Source organism: Neolamprologus multifasciatus, chromosome 9 (genome assembly GCF_963576455.1).
Source record: "Neolamprologus multifasciatus chromosome 9, fNeoMul1.2, whole genome shotgun sequence".
In the NCBI taxonomy this organism is placed as follows: Eukaryota; Metazoa; Chordata; class Actinopteri; order Cichliformes; family Cichlidae; genus Neolamprologus; species Neolamprologus multifasciatus.
This window is the reverse complement of record NC_140447.1, coordinates 27,869,713-27,891,412: the sequence shown is the minus strand read 5'-3', so window position 1 is coordinate 27,891,412 and position 21,700 is coordinate 27,869,713. Positions and strand designations below refer to the sequence as shown.

General features: G+C 41.4%; 2 protein-coding genes across 3 annotated transcripts in view; both read right to left on the bottom strand.

Annotated features, from left to right (window-relative positions):
- LOC146511702 (cadherin-20-like) overlaps window positions 1–21,700 on the bottom strand; it is a 124,389-nt gene that overhangs the window by 90,609 nt on the left and 12,080 nt on the right. The window lies entirely within an intron of this gene.
- LOC146511703 (TIP41-like protein) lies at window positions 10,064–10,414 on the bottom strand. Its single transcript, XM_085173617.1, has one exon. It carries the CDS (start codon window positions 10,412–10,414, stop codon window positions 10,064–10,066), a length of 351 nt encoding a protein of 116 aa, XP_085029743.1.

Sequence of the window (21,700 nt, the reverse complement as noted above, 5' to 3'; positions counted from 1 at the left end):
CCAAAACTCTAGAACAGGTTAGATTCAGGAACCATTGTGGTTTTTTTATTAAAATATACATTCACAATATCAACACCAACCCTGCGTGTTAAAAAAAAAATGCTTACTGAGTATAGCAGAAAAGTCGATTCTGCTCGTCTGGACGGCGTGTTTTCAGTGAGAGAAAAATTTAGTCACGCATCCAAGTAATGTCCTCAGTGTCTTTAGTGACTTATTCAGAGATGATTGCTCGAGCATACATCAAGACTTATATTTATATATTTTGAAAATATGGTGCCTGCTGCTGCGGAGCCTGGGGCGGTCTGCTTGCCTCCACCCCGGAGGGAAGGGTAACATCTCTTGGGTCTGGGTGCCGTTTCCATCTCTGGGGGTGAGGATACCTGGACCCGGGATATAGAGTATGTTTGGGGAGTGTGACTGTGTGTACATGTCCATTTACGTTTATTCCTACGTTGGGTGAGTGCTGAGTGTTTGTATATGTGTGCATGAGGGTGGGAATGCATGTCTGTGTCTGTGTGTGCCTGTTTGTCTGTGTCTATATGTCAGGTCGGGTCTTAGACTTCACCTCTCTGGGAACTCCAAGGCCCTCCAAAGTGTGGAGGCCTATCTCCCCTCACCACACTCCCTGCCGGTGACTGATGCCCTCAGGGGTCGGTGCGTTGGTGGTTCTTGGTGTCCGGGGCTGGGCGCTCAGGTATGTACCAGCTCACTCCCGGTGACTACTTGGCGGGGCCTGGCGCCTGCTGCTCGGTCAGGCCTCTTCCGGGGCGCGGGGGGCCCTCGGGCCTCCGGCCTCTGTGCCTGCGGCTCGGTTCACTCTGGCACAGCTGGCTGCCGGCAGAGCCGGCGGGCACGCCGGTGCAGCCCCCTCTAGCTTCTGCCTGGTGGCTACTGGGTGACCCCTCATCTGGGGATCCTCAGCCCTTCCCATGAAGGTGGCACGGATGCCCCTCCGGTGGTCCTCCTTGGGCTCTTGCACTCTGGGGCCTCTGGATGTCTGGGGCCTGGATCTCCTCCATGCCTGCTTCATGCCCTGGGGGACGGGGCTATGGCTCTCTACATCCTCTAGCAGACCATTACATGGGGAAACCATTTGAATACAAGCGCGCCGATCCACACAGGTGTGCACACGGGTGTTCACTATTCGTAGACTTAAATCACACCTTTCTTGGCTGCTACTTCAAAGCACATTGTGCGCTGTCTGTCCTGCGTGCTGCACAACAACATTCAATATTTAGTATTTACTGCTGTTTTCACTTAGCTAGATTAATGCGATGGTGTTGTGTATAGTATGTTGCATTGTTTTGTTTTTTTTTTTTGCTTGTTTTCTATTCTTTTTCTCTCAACAGGTGATCCCGGAGATATTTTTTCTTCCCCCCTTTCTCACTGTCCCTCTCCCCTTCTGTTTTTCTTTTCCTTCCTCTTTCTTTCTCCCTTTCCTATCCCTCACTCATGTCTGTCCCGTCTGTAACAACTGAAAATAAAATAAATAATAAAAACAAAGGTCGATCAAATGGACCAATACGGCAATGCCATGATGATCCATTTGGCAAAATAAATCCATTGGGTATCCTTGTTGGTCTTCAGACAACAATTCTGACGGCTAAAGAACCAAATGGGACAGGCGAAAAAAAAAAAAAAAGAAAATATGGTGCCAGATGGATGCTTTAGAAGAACACATATCCAACTAGGGCTGTGCGATATGACCAAAATCTCATGTCCCGATATAAGAATTCTGTCATCCGATAATGATATAAATCACAAAAATGTAACATTTTCTGTAAATTCTGTGAATCTCGGGAAGCTCGACTTGCGGGAAGTGTTTCCAGCTGGGCGTCATGTAGCTGGAGTCGAGTGTTTTAACTGATGCTTGAAACTATACATTTTTAGACATAAGTTGTAACGGCCGCCATTTTCTTTGTATTTATTACACGGCGTGCTGCGGGGAAAAGCCTGTTCTAACGTTTATTTTTTAGCACCTGACGGCTCTTTTTTGCTTCTCATCCGTAAACACTCTGCATCTTTCATGTGATTCAGTTTATTTTGAAAAGTCTCAACAGGATCTTGAGCTTTATTGTGAAAGGTTTATGTGGAACATAAACAAGCGGACACCCGATGCTGTTACCGTCGTTATTGCTAACCACAACGCATAAAAACAGGCGCTTGTCCGTCCGTAGTGTGGTTATATTAAATATAAGAGAAAGAGAAACTTTAATAAATTAATTAACTACAGTGACCATAAAAACAATGAAAAAATATTGCCGTAAACAGTTTATTTTGCGACACCACGAAACAAACGATAGCGTAATAGGAAACAATAGACGCTTTTATATCGTCATCCGATATATATCATTATATCAAACAGCCCAACAAGTAAGAAGTGAGACCCATCTCACTTTGGCACTGTGAGAATTTTTCTTCTTTTCCTAGTAAAGTCAACAGCGGATGGGATGGGACGAAGGAGTGCCATCTGAAAGTAGACTACTCTGTGAATACTATGAACACCACTGCCCTGAGATAAGACTCAGCAAAGCTAATGTTAAATCAAAGCAAAGAAGCAAAGAAGATAGCACAATATCACGTACACCTCACATCCTTCATGTGCAAAGACATGGTGGGTTTTCTTGTTTTTTTAAAAAAACACAGAAGCTCAGGTATGTCAGACAGTTAGTGTTTTTTCACAGTACCGAGGCTCACAGAGAAGTGAAGCTTAAAGTCGAGGAATGTTTGCGAACAGAAGAAAGGGTCGCATTAACTTGCAACACCTGGACGACGTCACGGGCTGTGGACAACAGCTCATTATCTCAGAGCACTGGTGACTTGCTTTCTCACGTTCAGAATGCCTGTTACAGTCCAATATTCCCACATGCTCGCATTCAGTTAACTTGGGCTAGACTGCAGTACAAACAGTTCAGTTTGCCATGTGCATGCAACATTTATGACAGGTTTTACTGATATTATTGGCCAGCCTGTGTGCTTTATGATCCTATTTTGGAGCAATAAAAATGGCCGAGGTGAGACGAACACACTTTGTCTAATTAACATTACAAATATTGACAGCGTTTACCTTTGGGAACATGATTTGCAGAATTCTTAATTTTTCGCAATATTTCACAATATATCTTCCACAGGTTAAGTGCCTTCTCTGAGTTAACAATCTGTGTAATATGGTATCATTGGCTCTAGTAGGTGGGAGGATAGAATGTGCTTCAGATCAAATAAGGAAGTCTTTTCTCTTTGATCATACGGATTCATGGGTTTTAAAAAAGCTATTTGGAGCAGTCTGAAGTCGGGGATCTCTCACACGTTCAGCGAGCTCATTGTTGGAAATCTACTTTGTGTTTAATACGAATGTCCAGCGTCTTAACAGGGTATCTATGAGAGAAAATAAAGCATAACAGACCCCCCTTTTTAACATTTAAATTCCTTTAAAAACATGCTTTTAAGTTCAATTTCCATCTTTTAGTGACCAAATGCATGCCGACTCCTTGACAGATTAATATAGCTAGTCTGTAATTAAAGCAGAGATGCAGCAGAATTACAGCAATAATCTGTGATCATGGAGGCAGCTGTAAAACAGCATTTGTCTCATGTTTTTTTGGCTTGCAAATAAAATGTCGTTGACATCTGTTGCAGCACGAAAGCACCTGCCTCTTTTGTTGAACACTTCAAAATACAAGGAGGCTGGTGGGGAGTCGCTGATCTCGACACCTGGCAAAGCACTTGTTGGTTCATTTGAGGGTCATTTAGTGAAATCAGACAGCAGAACCTGCATCCTTTTTTAAAAAAAGGAGTAAAACAATCAGTCAGGGGGTTGAGACTGCTTTTAAATGCAGCACCAGTTGTTTTCAGGAAACAAGTGACATTACATCGCTGTGGCGTCAAGATTGCATCATTTGATTCTCCTCGAACCATGAAGCAGTGATATTATCTCATCCGAGCGTCTGATTATTTCAATTGTTTTCGGAAAAGTTTGCTGCTAGATTGAACTGTTTGTCCAGATGGGTATTTTCTTCGACAGGTCTCCTCCTGTTATCCTATTCGTATGCCCCCTTTGCACCTCTCTCCATTCAGGCTGTCTAACACGCTGCCTCTGAGGGCTTTCATGCTTCAGTAGGTGCACATACACCTAGATAGAGCTTTTCAAACAGGCAGATAGGTCAAACACTTACAGAAGCAGGAGTGTAGTCAACACAGGGTCTAGAGCTGGACACACGACCAGTGTGGCCAATTATTTCTTTCCTCTGGCCTATGCCTGCTTCTTTCCTTTTCTTCTTCACGTGTACAAACACTCCAGAGTCTTGCATCAAAGTACCTCTCTCTCTCGTTAAAGGCTTTTGGACTGAACGGAAATATGTGTTAGCAAGCTGGAAAGGTGTGGGCGGACAGCTTTTTGCGCCTTCATATCATTTTTAATCATCTTGACAGGTTTCCTGGTTGTTCTGTCAAATACCTCGGCATCGGATCGGGAAACCAACCTGTGCCAGCTCCAGCAAGAACCCATGGAAATCAATGATGTTTGGATAAGTTTCTGACATCTGCCCTGCCTCCTCTTCATCTCTTTTTTCCTCTGTGGAGCTCAAGAACAAGAAAAACAAGCCTCTGAAACATTGTGCTTTGTATACACGTCGGATCAGAGCATGCCGGGGCAAGAGGGGGCTCGCTGGAGCACGTTGGGAAGAAGTTTGTGGGGAAGGCACAATCGCTCTAAATTATGCTAATTTTACTCAAAGCCTGAGCCTCACCTCAGCAGAGGAGTCGAGGCTGGAAAGTTTGGAGATCTCACTGTGTGAGGAGATGGACCGAGGAGGAAAATATTTACTCAGAAACTCTGTGTCTTGAGGCAATATGAGGAGATATTTGAGGGAATTGTGGATTCAGATTAAAGACAATGGAATGAATAAAATCCAGTGTTTTTATTGTGTATTTGTCATCGATTGATTTTTTTTTTTTTTATCTGAATTACTATTTTTAACAGAGTCCAAGTGTGCCAGCTATGCCAGCTTTATATAGGTTTGAGCCAACAGCATTACAGAAACTCATTGGTCAAGACGACCTGCTGAAGTTCAAACTGAGCATCAGAATGAGGAAGAAAGGTCATTTAAGTGACTTTGAATGTGGGTTGGTCTGAGTATTTCAGAAACAGCTGATCTACTGGGATTTTCCCACAGAACCATATCATTGGTTTACAGAGAAAATATCCCATGAGCATCAGTTCTCCAGGTAAGTGCCTTGTTGATGCCAGAGGTCAGAGAAGAACATCCAAATAACCACTTGTAGCAACAAGTATGAAGAAGAGCATACAGCAGAGGATTGGGAGAATGTCATGTGGTCAGATGAAACCAAAGTAGAACTTTTTGATATAAACTCAACTCGTCGTGTTTGGAGGAAGAAGAATACTGAGTTGCATCCCAAGAACACCATACCTACTGTGAAGCATGGGGGTGGAAACATCATGCTATGGGGCTGTTTTTCTGCCAAGGGGACAGGACGACTGATCCGTGTTAAGGACAGAATGAATGGGGCCAAGTATCGTGAGATTTTGAGCCAAAACCTCCTTCCATCAGTGAGAACTTTGAAGATGAAACGAGGCTGGGTCTTCCAACATGACAATGATCCAAAACACACCGCCCGGGCAACAAAGGAGTGGCTCCGTAAGAAGCATTTGAAAGTCCTGGAGTGGCCTAGCCAGTCTCCAGACCTCAACCCCATAGAAAATCTGTGGCGGGAGTTGAAAGTCCGTGTTGCTCGGCGACAGCCCCAAAACATCACTGCTCTTGAGAAGATCTGCATGGAGGAATGGGCCAAAATACCAGCTACTGTGTGTGCAAACCTGGTAAAGACCTATAGTAAACGTTTGACCTCTGTTATTGCCAACAAAGGTTATGTTACAAAGTATTGAGTTGTATTTTTGTTATTGACCAAATACTTATTTTCCACCCTGATTTACGAATAAATTCTTTACAAATCCTACCATGTGAATTCATGGATTTTTTTTTTTCACATTCTGTCTCTCACAGTTGAAGTGTACCTCTGGTGCAAATTACTGACCTCTGTCATCATTTTAAGTGGGGGAACTTGCACAATCGGTGGCTGACTAAATACTTTTTTGACCCTATGTATGTATGTATGTATGTATGTATGTATGTATGTATGTATGTATGTGTCTGTCTGTCTGTCTGTCTATCTGTCTATCTATCTATCTATCTAATTATGAGGTCAGAACAACATGAAAACATGAATCCATCCTGCCTTGTATCAACAGTTTAGGCTGACGGCGGTGGTGTAATTGTGTGAAGGATATTTTCTTGGCACACTTTAGGCCCCTGGGAGATTTGCATCACAGATGTGCAGCCAACAAATCTGCAGCAACTGTGTGATGCTATCATGTCAATATGGACCAAATCTCTGAGGAATGTTTCCAGCACCTTGTTGAATTTATGTCACAAAGAAGTGAGGCAATTCTGAAAGCAAAAGGGGTGTAACCCAATACTAGCGCGGTTCAGGTAATGAAGTATGATGACATATTGTAACAGACAAAAAGTAATGCCCACCTCCACATTTTCTCATGTAATGGAAAAGGATTGTCAGGTTTCAGCATCCATGATTGCGGTGAATTTCAAGGCAACAACACCTAACAGCTCCTTATGTCAGTGATGCCAGCGTTATCTGAGAGAACGGCAGTGTAAAGCAGTTTTGCAATATTGGATTGGGCTGGATCAGGTGACCCTGACCCGTCCCTCAGTTATACTGCTATAGCATCTGGCTGCTGGAGGACTTCCCGTCATGCACTGAGGACTTATTTGCCACTACTGTGTGTCATTAATTTCTGCCTTCTCTCTCATGTTGTTTGTCTTTTGTCCTTGTCTCACTGCCCTCCTTTTTTCTCTCGTTTTTCCCCTCATTCACAACCCGTCACAGCAATGAGATATTGGAACCTGAGCCTTGTTCGGTTGCAGGTCTTTTCCTATAGAAAGGGAGTTCTTCCCTCCCACTTTCACCAACCAATTGCTCATAGGGGATTGTCTGATTGTTGGGGTTTTCTTTTTAGTCTTGTGGGCCTTGACCATGACAATGGTTGTCAGTAAAATTGACTTGATAGATTGATAGATGTGGTCATAAATCGATAGGGAGGGAAAATTGCCACTGAATTCAAAGAAACAATGACAGCTCAGACTCATGCAAATAACACTAATAACATGATATTTCGGCGATCGAGGCTCAAAGAGTTGGCAGTTTGTCATGTAACCGGAAGGTTGCCGGTTCGAGCCCCGGCTCGGACAGTCTCGGTCGTTGTGTCCTTGGGCAAGACACTTCACCTACTGCCTACTGGTGATGGCCAGAGGGGCCGATGGCGCGATATGGCAGCCTCGCTTCTATCAGTCTGCCCCAGGGCAGCTGTGGCTACAACTGTAGCTTGCCTCCACCAGTGTGTGAATGTGAGAGTCAATGAATAGTGGTATTGTACAGCGCTTTGAGGGCCCCGAAAAGCACTATATAAATGCAATCCATTATTATTATTATTTCCTGCTTTTCCACCATCTCAGATTGCTGTATAATCCCAACCATAAACTTCGATCTTTTCCAAAAAATTGTAGAAGGCACAGACAAAAATCTGCTTTATTTTTGGTTTATTTACTGTAGTTTAAAATAACTAGAATTTGGAGTGAAGCAGCTTTCTCCAGTTTTAGAAGACACTGACAAATAATTACTTTATTTTAGTTTTGAGGAGTTTTACATTTTGTTCTGAATAGTTTTCTTTAAGTTTCAGATATTTTTTAATTAATTTATGGTTTTTGCCTTACATAAACCCAAGATATTACAAGTTTAATACCAATTAATCACCTTAACATGGCATTTGCTGGTTTTGTCCTGTTTAGACCTATGTAAAATGACCTACTTCCTCCATGACCCCAAACCCCAAGTTCTCCCTTGCCACCTTTCAGAGTCTTTATCGTTCCTCAGCTGTTTAGATGATTTATTCTGCAGAAACTAAGACATGTGCTCATAGCGAAATGTCAAGGATTGTTGCTGCCGCCTGTTGTGTTTACTTCCTCCTCCCTTTCCTTCTGTTCCAGACCGCTCGTCTCTGTTACCTCCAGGCGAGCGGGCTTCTCACATGCCCCTTGTGACATGTCCCATCTTTAAAGTGCATCTTTGACGGCACATTTGTTAAACATGACAATGAGGGTTCCCCAACCCCAGGGCAAGCTGAAATACGCCTGCACACAGATAGTACTGTGCAAACATGCCAGTGTTTGTACACATTTGTTGTCTTCTGCGTGTGCATATGCAGATTTATGGCTGTATATCTTCATGTTTTCCCTCGCTTAACTATTGTTTATCCTGAAGATTCAAGGGATTTGTACAGAAGATATAAATCACAAACAAAAGTGATCCTCAGATGCAAAGACTTTTTTAAAATCTTGCTTTGATCATATTGACCTTACAGCACTGAATTAACATTTTTACCAGTGCTTTCTTCTTATTAAAGTGAAAACAAGATTCACCAACACTTCTCCTCTTTAATGTGCCCGGGGCTCCAAATCCATTAGTGGTTATCGCCCCAATCACACCGGGAAAAACTCAGGCAATCTTCTTAGCAGCAAGGAGGTTGGAGCAAGGAAGGAGGAGGGCTTGGGTTTATTTGGGAGGGTGAGTATCCCCCTCGCAGGGTTAAAAGAAGCAACAAATGTGCCTCAGAGAAAATCACTCTTCCACATTGTGCGGACTAAATCAGAAAGCCCTGCTGCCCCACCTTTCCCTCTCAGTTGGCGCTGTGGATGGTGGTGCTCCTGAGTGGGATTGTGCATAATGCGTGCGTGTTGTTTTTGCCTCATGCAGAAGTGGAAGGAGTGAGCAGTAACATACAAAATATCCTAAATGTTGACAGTTAGCATCTTGTTTGGTTAAGTCTGACAGTATTTGCTGGTGGATCTGCAGGCTTTGAGCAAAGCGAACAGTCATTTTTAATAATTCTGCCTGCAATGCAGGAATCATACATTGTTTTGATAAGAGATGCTTTTCACACTGAAGACTGAAAAACAGCTTTTCCCCTGAGTAAATGTCTTCAACAGCAAAACATAAACATAGAGCTTGCATTATCATTTAAATGTTCTTAATATTTGCATTAGTTTCTTGCTATGATAATAAATTATATTATTTCATTTATGCACGGAATAGGTAACAATTTCTATATATTGCACATTTTAAACACATTTTCATTGAAAAAAATCAAAAGTTATTATTGTGGGTTTTTTTGTTTTTAAGTTCCTGTGCTGACATTAATAAAATCCCTAAAAAGAGTCAGTCACTACATTGGTTGTTACACCCACCAAGATCCATTGGTGGGGGCACTCCATTCTTCTCCTGAATAATGGGTGTTCAGAAAAAAACAACACAAAATAGCTTTTTTAATCAGCTGTAGTATAAAAGTAAGCATGGAGGTCTTTTTAACACATTTCTCAAGAATGTCTCGTGAATGGGCACGGTGGTTAGCACTGTTGCCGCACAGCAAGAAGGTCCTGAGTTCAATTCCACCATCAGGCCGGGGTCTTTCTGTGTGGAGTTTGCATGTTCTCCCCGTGTTTGCGTGGGCAAAGACATGCAGCTTGTGAGGATAGGTTAATTAAGCAAGGATAGGTAGATAGATAGAGGATAATCCAAATTGCCACTAGGTGTGAATGTGCGAGTGAATGTGAGTGTGAATGGTTGTCTGTCCCTGTGTGTTGGCCCTGCGACAGACTGGCGACCTGTCCAGGGTGTACCCCGCCTCTCGCCCTATGACAGCTGGGATAGGCTCCAGCGCCGCAACCCTGAAAAGGATAAGCGGAAGCGACTGGATGGATGGATGTCTCGTGAATGTTGTCTTTTTGCTTGTGTACTTATTTTAGACCCTAACTGATATAGTACTTTTGATGATTAAACATATATACGGTTATTTTTTTTAAAAACTGATATACTGGCTGATATATTTTTCTTTCAGACACACAAAACAGATTTCCTAATATTTGTTAAATGTTATATACGAGTCATAGATCCATACTGCCTGATTTTGATTGGATCAGTTGGTTACTTTTCCAAACACCTCATGCGTAAACTTTTTGAAAAGTGAAGAATCAGAATCAGCTCTGCTCTCCTGCCATTCCTGAGCACACGCCACCTTGACGCTATCCTCCATGTTGCTGACTCTCTTCAGGGCATCAACAGCATTGAATTCAATCCCGTAACCGTCCGTGTGTTGGATGCGCAGTATGTTGTCTCCAAACAACATCTCTGGAAGAGAAGGCATGTTCATGTCTTCTGCTAGCCGTTCAATGTCTTTGGACTTCATGACGTGGTTTTTGGAAGCAGTCACTTTCCATGGTCCAAAGTTGAAGTCCTGCTTACTGCTCTTGAAACCACGTGACATCATCATGGACAGATGCAGAATAGCCTGAACCCTGCATTCTTTTAAATTGTGATTGCAAAAATACTTAAGCATGTCTTCAGACTTGACTTCTGTAAACATTTCCTGTTGAGTTTATTGCCCCAGTGTCTCATTTTGGAAGAAATAAGTCCAATTTACTAATTTTGGTAATTTCAAGTTTCAGAAAATAGGACTATTCCTGGTATCATCGTTGGCTCATGATTCGTGACTGACAAGGCTTTAGCCAGTCAGAAGTGACAGATCCTCATATCTGGTTTCAAAACAGCAAAGACTTCACAAACCAGTGGATAATCTGTGGATTCACCATCGAAAACGATATAGAAGAATACGTCGACTGCTCTAGTTTCACAACTGGTAAAATGGAAGTCTATGGAAACTTTAGCTACTTGAATCTATGACCCTGCTAAAAACTTTACTGATGAGCTTATGATCTCAGTTGCTTGTTGATGTTTTACTAAACATAACAAGATGTCTATTTTATAAGCTATGGTCAAATTTAGATTCAAAAAGGACAATAAACAAGATGTGTTTTAGGGTAGGCCTAGGCTTAGAGCGATTCATCTGTTTCAAGATACCTCAAAGGTAACCAAAGGGGCTTTACTGACTAACAGGTGATGTCACCGTGATCACATGAATATTTACATACAGTGCAGTGCCACCATTAAACTACAAATGCATGTTGTTTACTTGGGTCTCGATTAAAACCTCTTAGCAATATTGACATTTACTTTTGGGGACTCTCTGTAGATGCAGGGGTCAAACCTGCTGGCTTTTCAGCTCTCTCCAACCTTTCAGCCACCTTGCCACTGGCAGTTAATTTCCCTTAATCTGCAGGCAGGTCAGGGCAGAGCAGGGCAACAAAGGTTCAGGATAAAGATACGGCTGATTGCTCACTGGACTCTCATTTCCTTTTTAGTGGTCGTGGAGAGGAGTCAATTATAAACTTAAATAGCCAAACTTTTTAAAAAGTTACCGTCACTTAGTTGATTGCATGAGCTTTCCATTGTTTTTAGTAGACTTTCCCGGGTATTATAATTGCCTGGGTAATATGCAGAGCCTTTTATCCTGCTCATAAAAGCCAGTCGCATTAATCAGGCAGTACTGGTGTTGGTGAGCCATATGAGATGATTGGGACAATAAGTGGTGCGTGTCTTTGAGAGATGCGTGTCATCCTAGCCACGTTCCTTCCCATTAAACGTTATGACACTATACCTCCATTAAAAGTGCGGATATTACTCATGTTAGACTCCGAAACTGCTCTGGAAAGTTTATACGCTGGTGTCAATCTCATATCTCTGGTAATTGTGGAGCAGGTCATATATGGAGAAAAGGAGGAGGGAGGGGAAAATAGCTTCCTCAAAAACATGGCAGATTTAATTTGTCAGCTTGGATGAAAATTGGCCAGTGAGGAAAACAAACGGCAGTTGCATGAGCCAATGGTACCAATTCGTCAGGGGGAAGATTGAGGAGCCAGTCTAGAGATAGCTCACATCTCCATAAATCATGTTGACAATTGACTTGAACTGCAAGAGGAGGAGGTCTCCCATAAAGCCAGCCTGAACAGGCGCTGATATAGGACATCTCTCTCTACCCACTGCCCAGAAATAGAATGACAGCCTAATGCATTGAGGATGGCCCTGATGGCTGGCTGAAACACAGCCTGCTTGCTCACTTAAAGTGGGAATTTGTGGATTGTTTTGATTTCACTTTGGCTCCAGATTTATTGGCCACCCTTTTATCAAACAAAAAAGTAATTATTAACTGAAGAGTGCAATTCCTCGATAAATTATAATGTGATGGTTGAAAGCTGTTATAGCCTGTTGAAGCATCCTGCTTGCAAGCTGAAAGGGCTTGGTTGCCAAAAACTTACAGTTATACAGAAGTCTGTAAGGAAAAATCTCTTCTTCCGTGATCTCTGTGAACACTACTTTCAGGTCACAATAACTGTGGTGTGGAATTGCTCAAAGGCTTATGACTCTTGGCTGTTAGGTTGTTAGCCAAAGGGTCTGCAGTGTTTCTCAATCTGATTCACTCCTTGCTTATTGCATTGGATTTCACAATGTCAAGATGGCATAAAACATTTGTTTAGTGTTCTGCTTTGTAGGGACAAGCCAATGGGTGGCTATATCCCATATAGCATGATGGGTGGGCCTTAAACCTGAATGCATTAATTAAAGAGAATGCAGGTTAAGTGAATTTGATTTCTTATATTTTGTGAAAGAACTTCACAAACCTAAAAAAGTTCAGCTGCCTTCTTTGTCAAGCTCACTAGAGAATTTGGAATTGGTTTCCTTGCTTGTCTGTTATGGGTTAAAAGATTCAAGATTCTTTATTTGTCACATGCATAGTTATACGAGTACAACACGCAGTGAAATCTGTCCTGAAATGCTCCTCGACTCTGCAAAAAAGAGAACATTATATACAGTAAGTGAATTATGTACAAATGTTTTGAGCCCTAAAACATGTTTTAGTTTAGGGCTCGGATGGCCTGAGGATAGAAGCTCCTCTTGAGCCTCTTAGTTTTAGCCTGGATGGTGCGGAACCTTCTGGCTGTTGCAGAAGTTGGGACAGTTTGTTGCTGGGACGGGACAGGTCCTTTAATATCTGAGCTGCTCTGGACCAGCATCTCCTGGTGTAATTGTCCTGTAGGGAGGGGATAGTAGTCCTGCAGCAGGGTTCTGCCTTATGGATCACTCTCTTTGAAGAACTTTTTTTGTCCATAACACAGATGTTCCAATACCAGGAGGTATGGGAATGACTGGATTGAAAACACATCCAATGTCCCAAGAAAAACTTTGAAAGACCTTCAGAAAACCTCAAAAACTGTAGCTTAAGACCACTTTTAAAAATCACAAGAAAGTCCTTCGAAACAAAATTTAAAGAAATGAGGTGTGACTCAAGACTTCTGCATAGTGCTGTGGAAGTATGTGGGAAAACTGTCCTGTTTCAATTCTCATTCATATTCTGTTGATATGTGACCTTGGAAAACAGTTTACAGTAATACTTGCTAGTATCACATCTAATTGGATATAACATGATTTTCTTATCTTCAAAATTTTGTCCCCATTAGTGTCAAAAAAGATGACAAACAAGAAGACGTTCAGTCAGATCTGCCCTCACTGGTGAAACTGCTATGCCAGATCGTGCTATGATATCTTTGTCCATCATTTCTAAGCATCCATGGTTTAAACTCAACAAATAAACACAGGATTAAATACAAGACTTGGATCTCAGATGAACCAGGAGCCGGAAAAAGTCATTAAGCTCCACTCACTCATTTAGCGTCCTTAAGTCCTGCAAAATGCACATTGAGCCAATAAAACAAAGTTAAATCTGTTTCTCTGGCTATTAGCCTCTCATTTTTCCTGCATGTATCCTCTACCTCTGTGCTCCTTGTTGTAATGCAGGGGCGAGAACAAAGACTCCCATAAATGAATAAGACTTAAACAGGTATGATATTTCACAATTATTTACAACGCTGTGGGTGTAATTTGAGTCACGACCTGTCGATAGGATCAGTAAATGTAATGTGATAACTAAAATTAGAGCTTTAATATCCTGCATTACTGTGTTACAGAAAGGAGTAATGAGATTACAGCTTTATAATGCATTACTTCCACCAGAATTGACTATGATGCACTGAAAATACTCCATCATTGGCTTCAGCTGTTCTGTGTAGGTGCTTTACAACACCCAGTCGAGTGTATAAGCTTTTAAATATCCTTCGCTGCCTCTCTGTCGGTGGCTCAGAGAGCTGTATTTATGCAGGATTCACCAGATGTTGAGTCAACTATTGAACAGATGACAGACTTAGCCAGCAGTTGAGGAGACAATTCCACAGTCCAACACTCAGCAGGCGTCCACCTCGCTTTTTCTCTGCTTGCTTTGTTTACATATGTCTGTTTCTGTCTTGCTGTCTCTTCCTGACTCACACCATCTTAACGTTCCTCACTTTTTCTTGGCACATTTCGCAGTCTCTCTCTTTCACACACACTCTATTCCTTGTGTTTTTGAATACAGATCATCATGTACAGTTGCAGATTATAGTTTCAGAGCTGCAGTGCAACCAAAGAAAGTGTTGCATACGAAGCTGGGTAATTGTTGGAAAAGGAAATAAACCTTGAGAAGTAATTTACTTCAGGGGCTCAAATAAACATTAAATCCATCCAGCGACGCCAAATGTGTAAAGCTGTCGTCGGTGAAATGACAGATTAGGGCGTCCACCGAGCCAATAAAACACGTCTCTGAAGGCTGCGAGCTGCTTTTCAAAATAGCAGCTCTCTCATGATTAAAGACACGTTCAATTCCCATCACAAAACAAACACAAAAAGGGGGGAATTATTATTATTATTGTTTTAGTTCTTGGTTGGTTTGACCACCGGAGATTGAAAAATGTAACCAGCATGCCAGGCAGATAATTCCATGTCTAATCTCTGAAAAGACATGTTGTTATCCACAGGAAAAGTCCTAAAATCTGTGATGCTGTATTCTTTTTTTTTTTAACATATGTTCTCCAAATAAATGGGTTGTGATCTGTAAAATACCCCAACCCCAAGTTATTGACAGCCATTTGAAGCATCATATGGAGAAAAATCTATTGTAAGACACAGACCAATTTCTCAAACAACAGTGGGTTCAACAGACCATGGTGCCGTACAGCTACAAGACATGGACGCACTACACGACTCCCATTTTTTTCCTGACTGTATGTAACCCCCGACTGCATGCAGCATGCTGTCTGGCACTTTTCAAAAACATATTCTGGGAAATGTCAGAAATGACAAACTCAAGTTGACATACTCTGCAGGAAGAGGAGGAAAGTGGCTAAGAGTTCAAAAATACTATAGTAGACTGCACACCTGGAATCTACTGAACTCTTCACGGACAAATGAAATGTTTAATTCTTCTTTTTTTAAATAACCATCACGCCTTGCATTTCCAGATCAGGAAAAATAATTGCTATTCACATTGCATGTTAAACGTGTAAAACAAGTTTATTCACTTGCCGTGCTCGTTCGCCTTGAAATAAATCAAGAGCGGGAGCCGAAGCACATTCATTATGAATGCTGTCCTATTCTTGCATGTGCACCGCAAAGCCTCTCATCTCCTTGTTCTTAATTTGCGTCTGGCTCTTCAAATATTTAAAGGTAGGACTTAAGAACTGAAGAGACTGCAAACATGGATCCTGGTTCCACTTGATGAAGCGTTTGTAGGTTGTTGTACAAGACAGACGCTTACTCAAACATACGGCCATGAGAGTTCGTCACTGAACAAGGGATGCCAAACCACTGTGCTTCTGTCCTTGAAAGTGTACAAAGTAATTACATCCATTATTATTATTCTTTTTTATTAATATTATTATAAAAATCAGCATTGGCTCAGTTGGTACTAAGGGGCCCAAAGTGATTCCAAAAAAATATCTCCCACACGACTGCATCAGCACATCACCACTACTAGTTTGAAACACTGACTGATATCAAGCAGGGATTCATGCGTTTTATGTTGTTTACACCATTCTGACCCTTCCATGTAAATGTTGCAGCATAAATCAAGACTCATCAGACTACGCAACAGTTTTACAATCTTCTGTTGTCTAATTTTCGTGTGAATTGTAGCCTCTGTGTCCCGTTCTTAGCTGACAGCAGTTGCACTTATTGTCGTCTTCTGTTGCTTTGGTCCATCTGCTTCAAAGTTCGATGTATTTTGCATTCAGATATGCTCTTCTGCATACGTTGGTTGTAACGAGCGTTATTTGAGTTTGCTTCCTATCAGCTTAATGCAATCTGGGTGCTCTGTCACGACTGTTTGCATCAACAAGGCATTTTCACCTGCAGAACTGTTGCTCAGTGCATGTTTTCTCATCAACCCTGGAGATGGTTCTTTGGGAAAAACCCAGTAGATCAGCAGTTTATGAAACAGACCAGCCATGGCACCAATGACCATGCCACATTAAATTCACCTAAATCGCCATTCATCTCCATTTCAGTGTTCAGGTGGGAATTCAGGAGGTGATCTCGACCATGTGTACATGCCTTAATGCTGCGGTCTCCAACCTTTTTTGCGCCACGGACCGGTTTATGCCCGACATTATTTTCACGGACCGGCCTTTAAGGTGTCGTGGATAAATACAACAAAATAAAACTAGTACCGGTACCGAAAAAAAGAAGATTTATTCATAACACACGTGAAAAGACCCAGGAAAACTGAGTAAACGATAAAAACGATAACAAAATAACACTGAAAACCGATAAAAACCCTGAAAACCATACATGTCACACCTGAGCCTCAACTCTCGCGGCCCGGTACCAAACGACTCACGGACCGGTACCGGGGTTGGGGACCGCTGCCTTAATGTACTAAATTCCTGCCATGTGATTGGCTGATTAGATAGGTGTATGTAACAAAGCCCAGGTATGTTGTAAGGTTTGTATCTGGCATAAAAGTTTCTTAATCTTCTATGTCAGGTGTACAGTGTTGTGTATACCAGCTTTTTCACTGACTAAAATTAAACCAGTAAATGTCCAAAATTACCACTAAAATGGCAGAAAATTAGTGAGCTTGATGATAATGTTGCTAATGTTGTGTCTGATTGAATAGGCAGCTGTTCACTGGCATGATAGCAATGTCGACTACATATGGTGATTTCATGTAATGAAAACAAAGTGATGTTGCCCTTAAATATTCATATATTCAATATATACTGTATTAAAAACAACCCCCAAACATCCACTTTTGAACTGAATTCGGGCCAGATGTAATCTAGATGTCTAGACATTTTTGACCTGTGAGACATCAAAACTATGCTTACTGGGAAATGTTAAAGAGTTCTCCTTTACTTTTGATTTCATGGCAACCACACGAGACATAAGTCTCCTCAGGAGACATATGAGACCCTGAATAAAAGAAGACGAGAAACTGATCCACCCACTTGACTGGGAATTCCTGTAGACGGGTGATATAAAACTCAAGCTGTGGTTATTTCCTCACTTCACTCCTCCTCTACATTTTCCATTCTGTCTCATCTACTAGCATACACTCCTCAGCTCACAAAGAGAACACAGGTAATGTGATTTCAAAGGGAAGAATAATGATACCAGGAGGAGGGAAGGAGGGAGGGGGAGGGGTGTTGAAGTGATTTCAGGGGAGCGGTGTGCCTGCGGTTCAGGGGTAGGGATTTTTTTTAAAACTTGAGTGGAGTGAGATCAAACGGCTCATCTGTGTTGGTGCGTAGAGTGAGACTGAAAGTAAATAAAGAAATTAACAGCCTGGAACAGCCATTTTGCTGGCTGAATTAGGGATGTCCATAAGGGACAACTCACCAGCGGACCTAATCACCCTGGTTTGTTTACATATGTGAAGCACAGTTTCTGGAAACTCGACAGCTAAATGCAATGGCAGATTATCCCATAGATCATTCTGGGATGTTCCCCAGGCTGCATTAAAAAGATGAGGAGCTAAATTAAATGGAAGATGGGATATGGAGGACAGGACAGAGGCAGAACGACAATCACCTCTTGAACCTGGTGGGACCTGTTGATGCCAAAAAATCTCCATGTAGCTGCCGAACTGAGGTGCATAAATGAGCTATAACTAATTCATTTGAAGCTCGGCAGCCAGCCTCAAACATAACATTTACATTGCACCAGCTTATAAAATACATTTGAAAAAGAAAGTACACTCTCTTTCGGTTCTAAGGTTTTACGTATCAGAATATAATAAAAATAATCTCCACAGCAGATCTTAAAATGAGATGAGATGAGCAACAACTTGACATATTCCACCATGTCACTGTTTGTTTAACATAAACTAAGGCAAAATGTGGATGCAGTGTGAAAAACCTGTAAAGTACACACTTAATGCTTCCACAGGATTTAAGAGGGTAAGTAGCAGCCAGGTGCTGCTATTCAAATATACCTGATTAAGTGATCATCAACAAACGTGAAGGCCTATGTGAGATCAGAAGCTTTCACAGTTTACAGGTCTGAAGCATTCAGGTGTGTGCAAACACCACAGAGTTACTAGCAGTGGATGTTCCAGCAAATTCAACCCAGGGTCAGAGGTTGCAATGCACTGAGAAACTGTAATAAACCAAAAGCAACATCTCAGATTTTACAGGCCTCAGTTAGCTTGTGAAAAGCTAAAGTTCATGACAGCACAAGAAAAAGACTGAACAAGTTGTTTGGGTTGCCAGGAGAACGCGTCTTCTCTGCCATATTCTTTCTGGGAGAACGAACATGGCAGCATATCTTAGGTTTGCAAAGTTAATTCTGAACAAACCACAAGACTTATCTAGCAATGTGCTTTGGACAGACAAGACCAGAGTGGAAATGTTTGGCTATAATGCACAGCAACATGGTTGGAGAAAACCAAACAGAGTAAATCAGCACAAACACCACATACGAACTGTTGGGTAAATTGGTGGATGGGTGGATTTCTTGGGCTTGTTTTGCAGCCATAGGACGTTGCACTCACTAAGTTGACCATGAAGTCATACAGGATCAAATGTAAGGACATCTGGCTAACAGCTTAAACTTTGCCATGCAACCAGACAGTGATCCAAAGTCCATTGGCAAGTCTCCAACATAATGGCAGAAATAGTAAAGAATAAGGGTGGCGCAATGGTTCAGTCAAGGTTCTTAATAAACTGAAAACTTAACTGAAACCTGCTCTGCCACCTGAGCTACAGCCACCCCAGAACACCTGTTATATAAAATGAATCAACATTTATTTAGCCGTGTGCGAATGAGTTCAGCAATATTTGACTCTTTCCTTCAAAAAGACTAGACGACCTCCCCTATACCCTTAATGATGATCAATAAATAGAGAAGTTCCAGGTTTTTTAAAGGCAGCTCTAGTAAGGCAGAGATTAGAAGATTCTCTTAAATTACAAGGGTTAAAATACTATTTTATTACTTCTAGTTGGAACCTTTTCCTCAGATTTATGGCTTTTTTAAATAAGACCTCCAACAAACATTGAAGGTTGGAGGTCTCACCTTCAAATGATGCCTAACAGTGACTCCCAGACCTCTTACGAACTGTTCTTTAAATCTTTTCTTACCATTTTAGCCGGACCTGGATGTAAAGAAGTCTTTCTGCTGTGCATTTAGAGGCTTAAAATAAAAAAATATCTGTCTCTTTGTCTGCAAAATGCTTGACTACATTCACCAGCTAGATGCTTGCATTTAATACACCGTGTTTTAAAAAATGTATTAAAGCTTAAAAGCCCAAAAGCCATTGCTTTAACGAGACACAGCCAGCAGAATTTCAGATTACATATCTGAGGGCTGCTTACAGATCAACACTGTGATCAGATATTATTTGCTACAGCAAAGTTTGGGAAGAGTGCATGAACTACAACTATTTCACTTCCAGTGATTTATTGTTCTACCTCAAACAAGTAGCTCGTCTTTGCAAGCAGCAGGAAAGAAACACATGTGAGCGTCTAGTTTTCTGACTTTGTCTGCATGGTCCTTGCTGTATCGATCGGAAGCTTCGGGATATGAAGGAAAAACAATGTTTGAGGAAAGCTCAGATAAAAGCTTTCCAGCCAATCAGAGAGCAAACTATCACACAACACAATATATATCTTTAAGCCTTGAGTACATATTCTGCAGAAAAAAAGTTGTCTCACAACTACAGATGATGCGGGTGATAAATGCAATATAGGGGCCCTGTGAAATGTGTACGGTATGCTTGTGTATATGTGTGTTTGTGAGCATCCAACACCGGACACCCGATCCTCTCTTTCATCCTTGCATCTGTGGCAAGCTGCCACAAGCCCGTATCATTTACCACACTACACCTGTTGGGATGAATTTGATACCTGGAGATAATGGATTGGAGTTCAAAGAGGAGAATGCGGACAGGAAACTTTTCCAGAGGTCGTATTTCATGAGCAATCTGCGCTGATTCAAATACACACACACACACACACACACACACATATACGTGTGAAGTTGAGAACAGATGACGGGCAAAACGAAATGTTCTCATGTTTAGGACTGTAGTAACAAGTTTCACATCGAGCTTGGACATGAAAAGAAGGTGAAAACAGCTTCAGTTACAGCACAATGTATCTCAGAAAATAAATCTTTTTATTGCCTCTCGTGTTTAACGAAAAGTTCACCCATGAGCCAAGAAAGACTTCAGTAGTTTTGGGCGTCTATATCAACTCAAAGCACACTAATAACTTGTGAACTTTTGCAGAATTTTTGCTAAAAATACAATGTGAATGCATCTCCAATTATACAACAAACATTTATGTATTTACTAAATTAGATATGTGATTTAGTATCACATATCGCCTAAAGAGTGATGGTTGCTAGAAACAGCCATGTAGGACTTTTACAAGGAACCAATCATGCAAGTCTAGAGATCATTTGGCAAACATGGCCAAGACTAGGAGTGCAGAGAAAGTCAGCCAGCGGTTATTCATTGTCATATAAAAGATGGACGTAGCCACAGTAACCATTGGTAACCATTGGTTACTAAAGTTCCAGTTTGTCTCGATCAAAGTGTTAGCTGTTGTCCATCCCTGGTCTCTGATAGCCACATACCTGCTGCTTGATTCCTACATAGACTTTCATCATTTACAAGATACGCTTAATAGTCTATTTAACATGAGTTGGCACATAAACTCATCAGGGACGTTTCTGTAGAATCAAAGCTCTCCAACCCTTTAGGTTAAGGATTTCACTCTGGAAGCTACATAATTTTTATGTTTGTGGTTGAAATCTTTATTGTGTTTTGTTCTCTATATAGAAAAAGAACTCTTAAATAAGACATTCGCCAGTGTTTATATCTTGTGGGTGATCAGTTTAACCCCAAGGTTGCCCAGCATTCAGCTGGTATAAACCCAAGCCATTATTTTATGGTTATTACTCCAAGTCATCTAGAAATTTTTAACTCCACTGGAAATTATACACACGGCATTAGTATCTAAATGTATTTAGGATAAAATTGTCTTCATGACCAACAGATCAGCCTAAATCCAAATCATATTGAGTGAAGGTTTGAAAGTTCGAATGTATTGCATGCATTGCAGTACAATTTAGTACATTTTAAATCATTTTGGAGAAATGAAGCATTATGACAGGAGCAGGAATTTGCTTGTGCTGCTTTTTGGTGAAACATGCCCCTGCTTTTTCTTTTCTTTTTTAATAGACTGGATCAGTTTTGATCATGCTGTGTGTCAAATCACAGTAAATAATTACTCTTTTCAAATGCTGGCTAATTGGTGGTGCATCATGCTGTTTGTAGTGTTAGAGATCT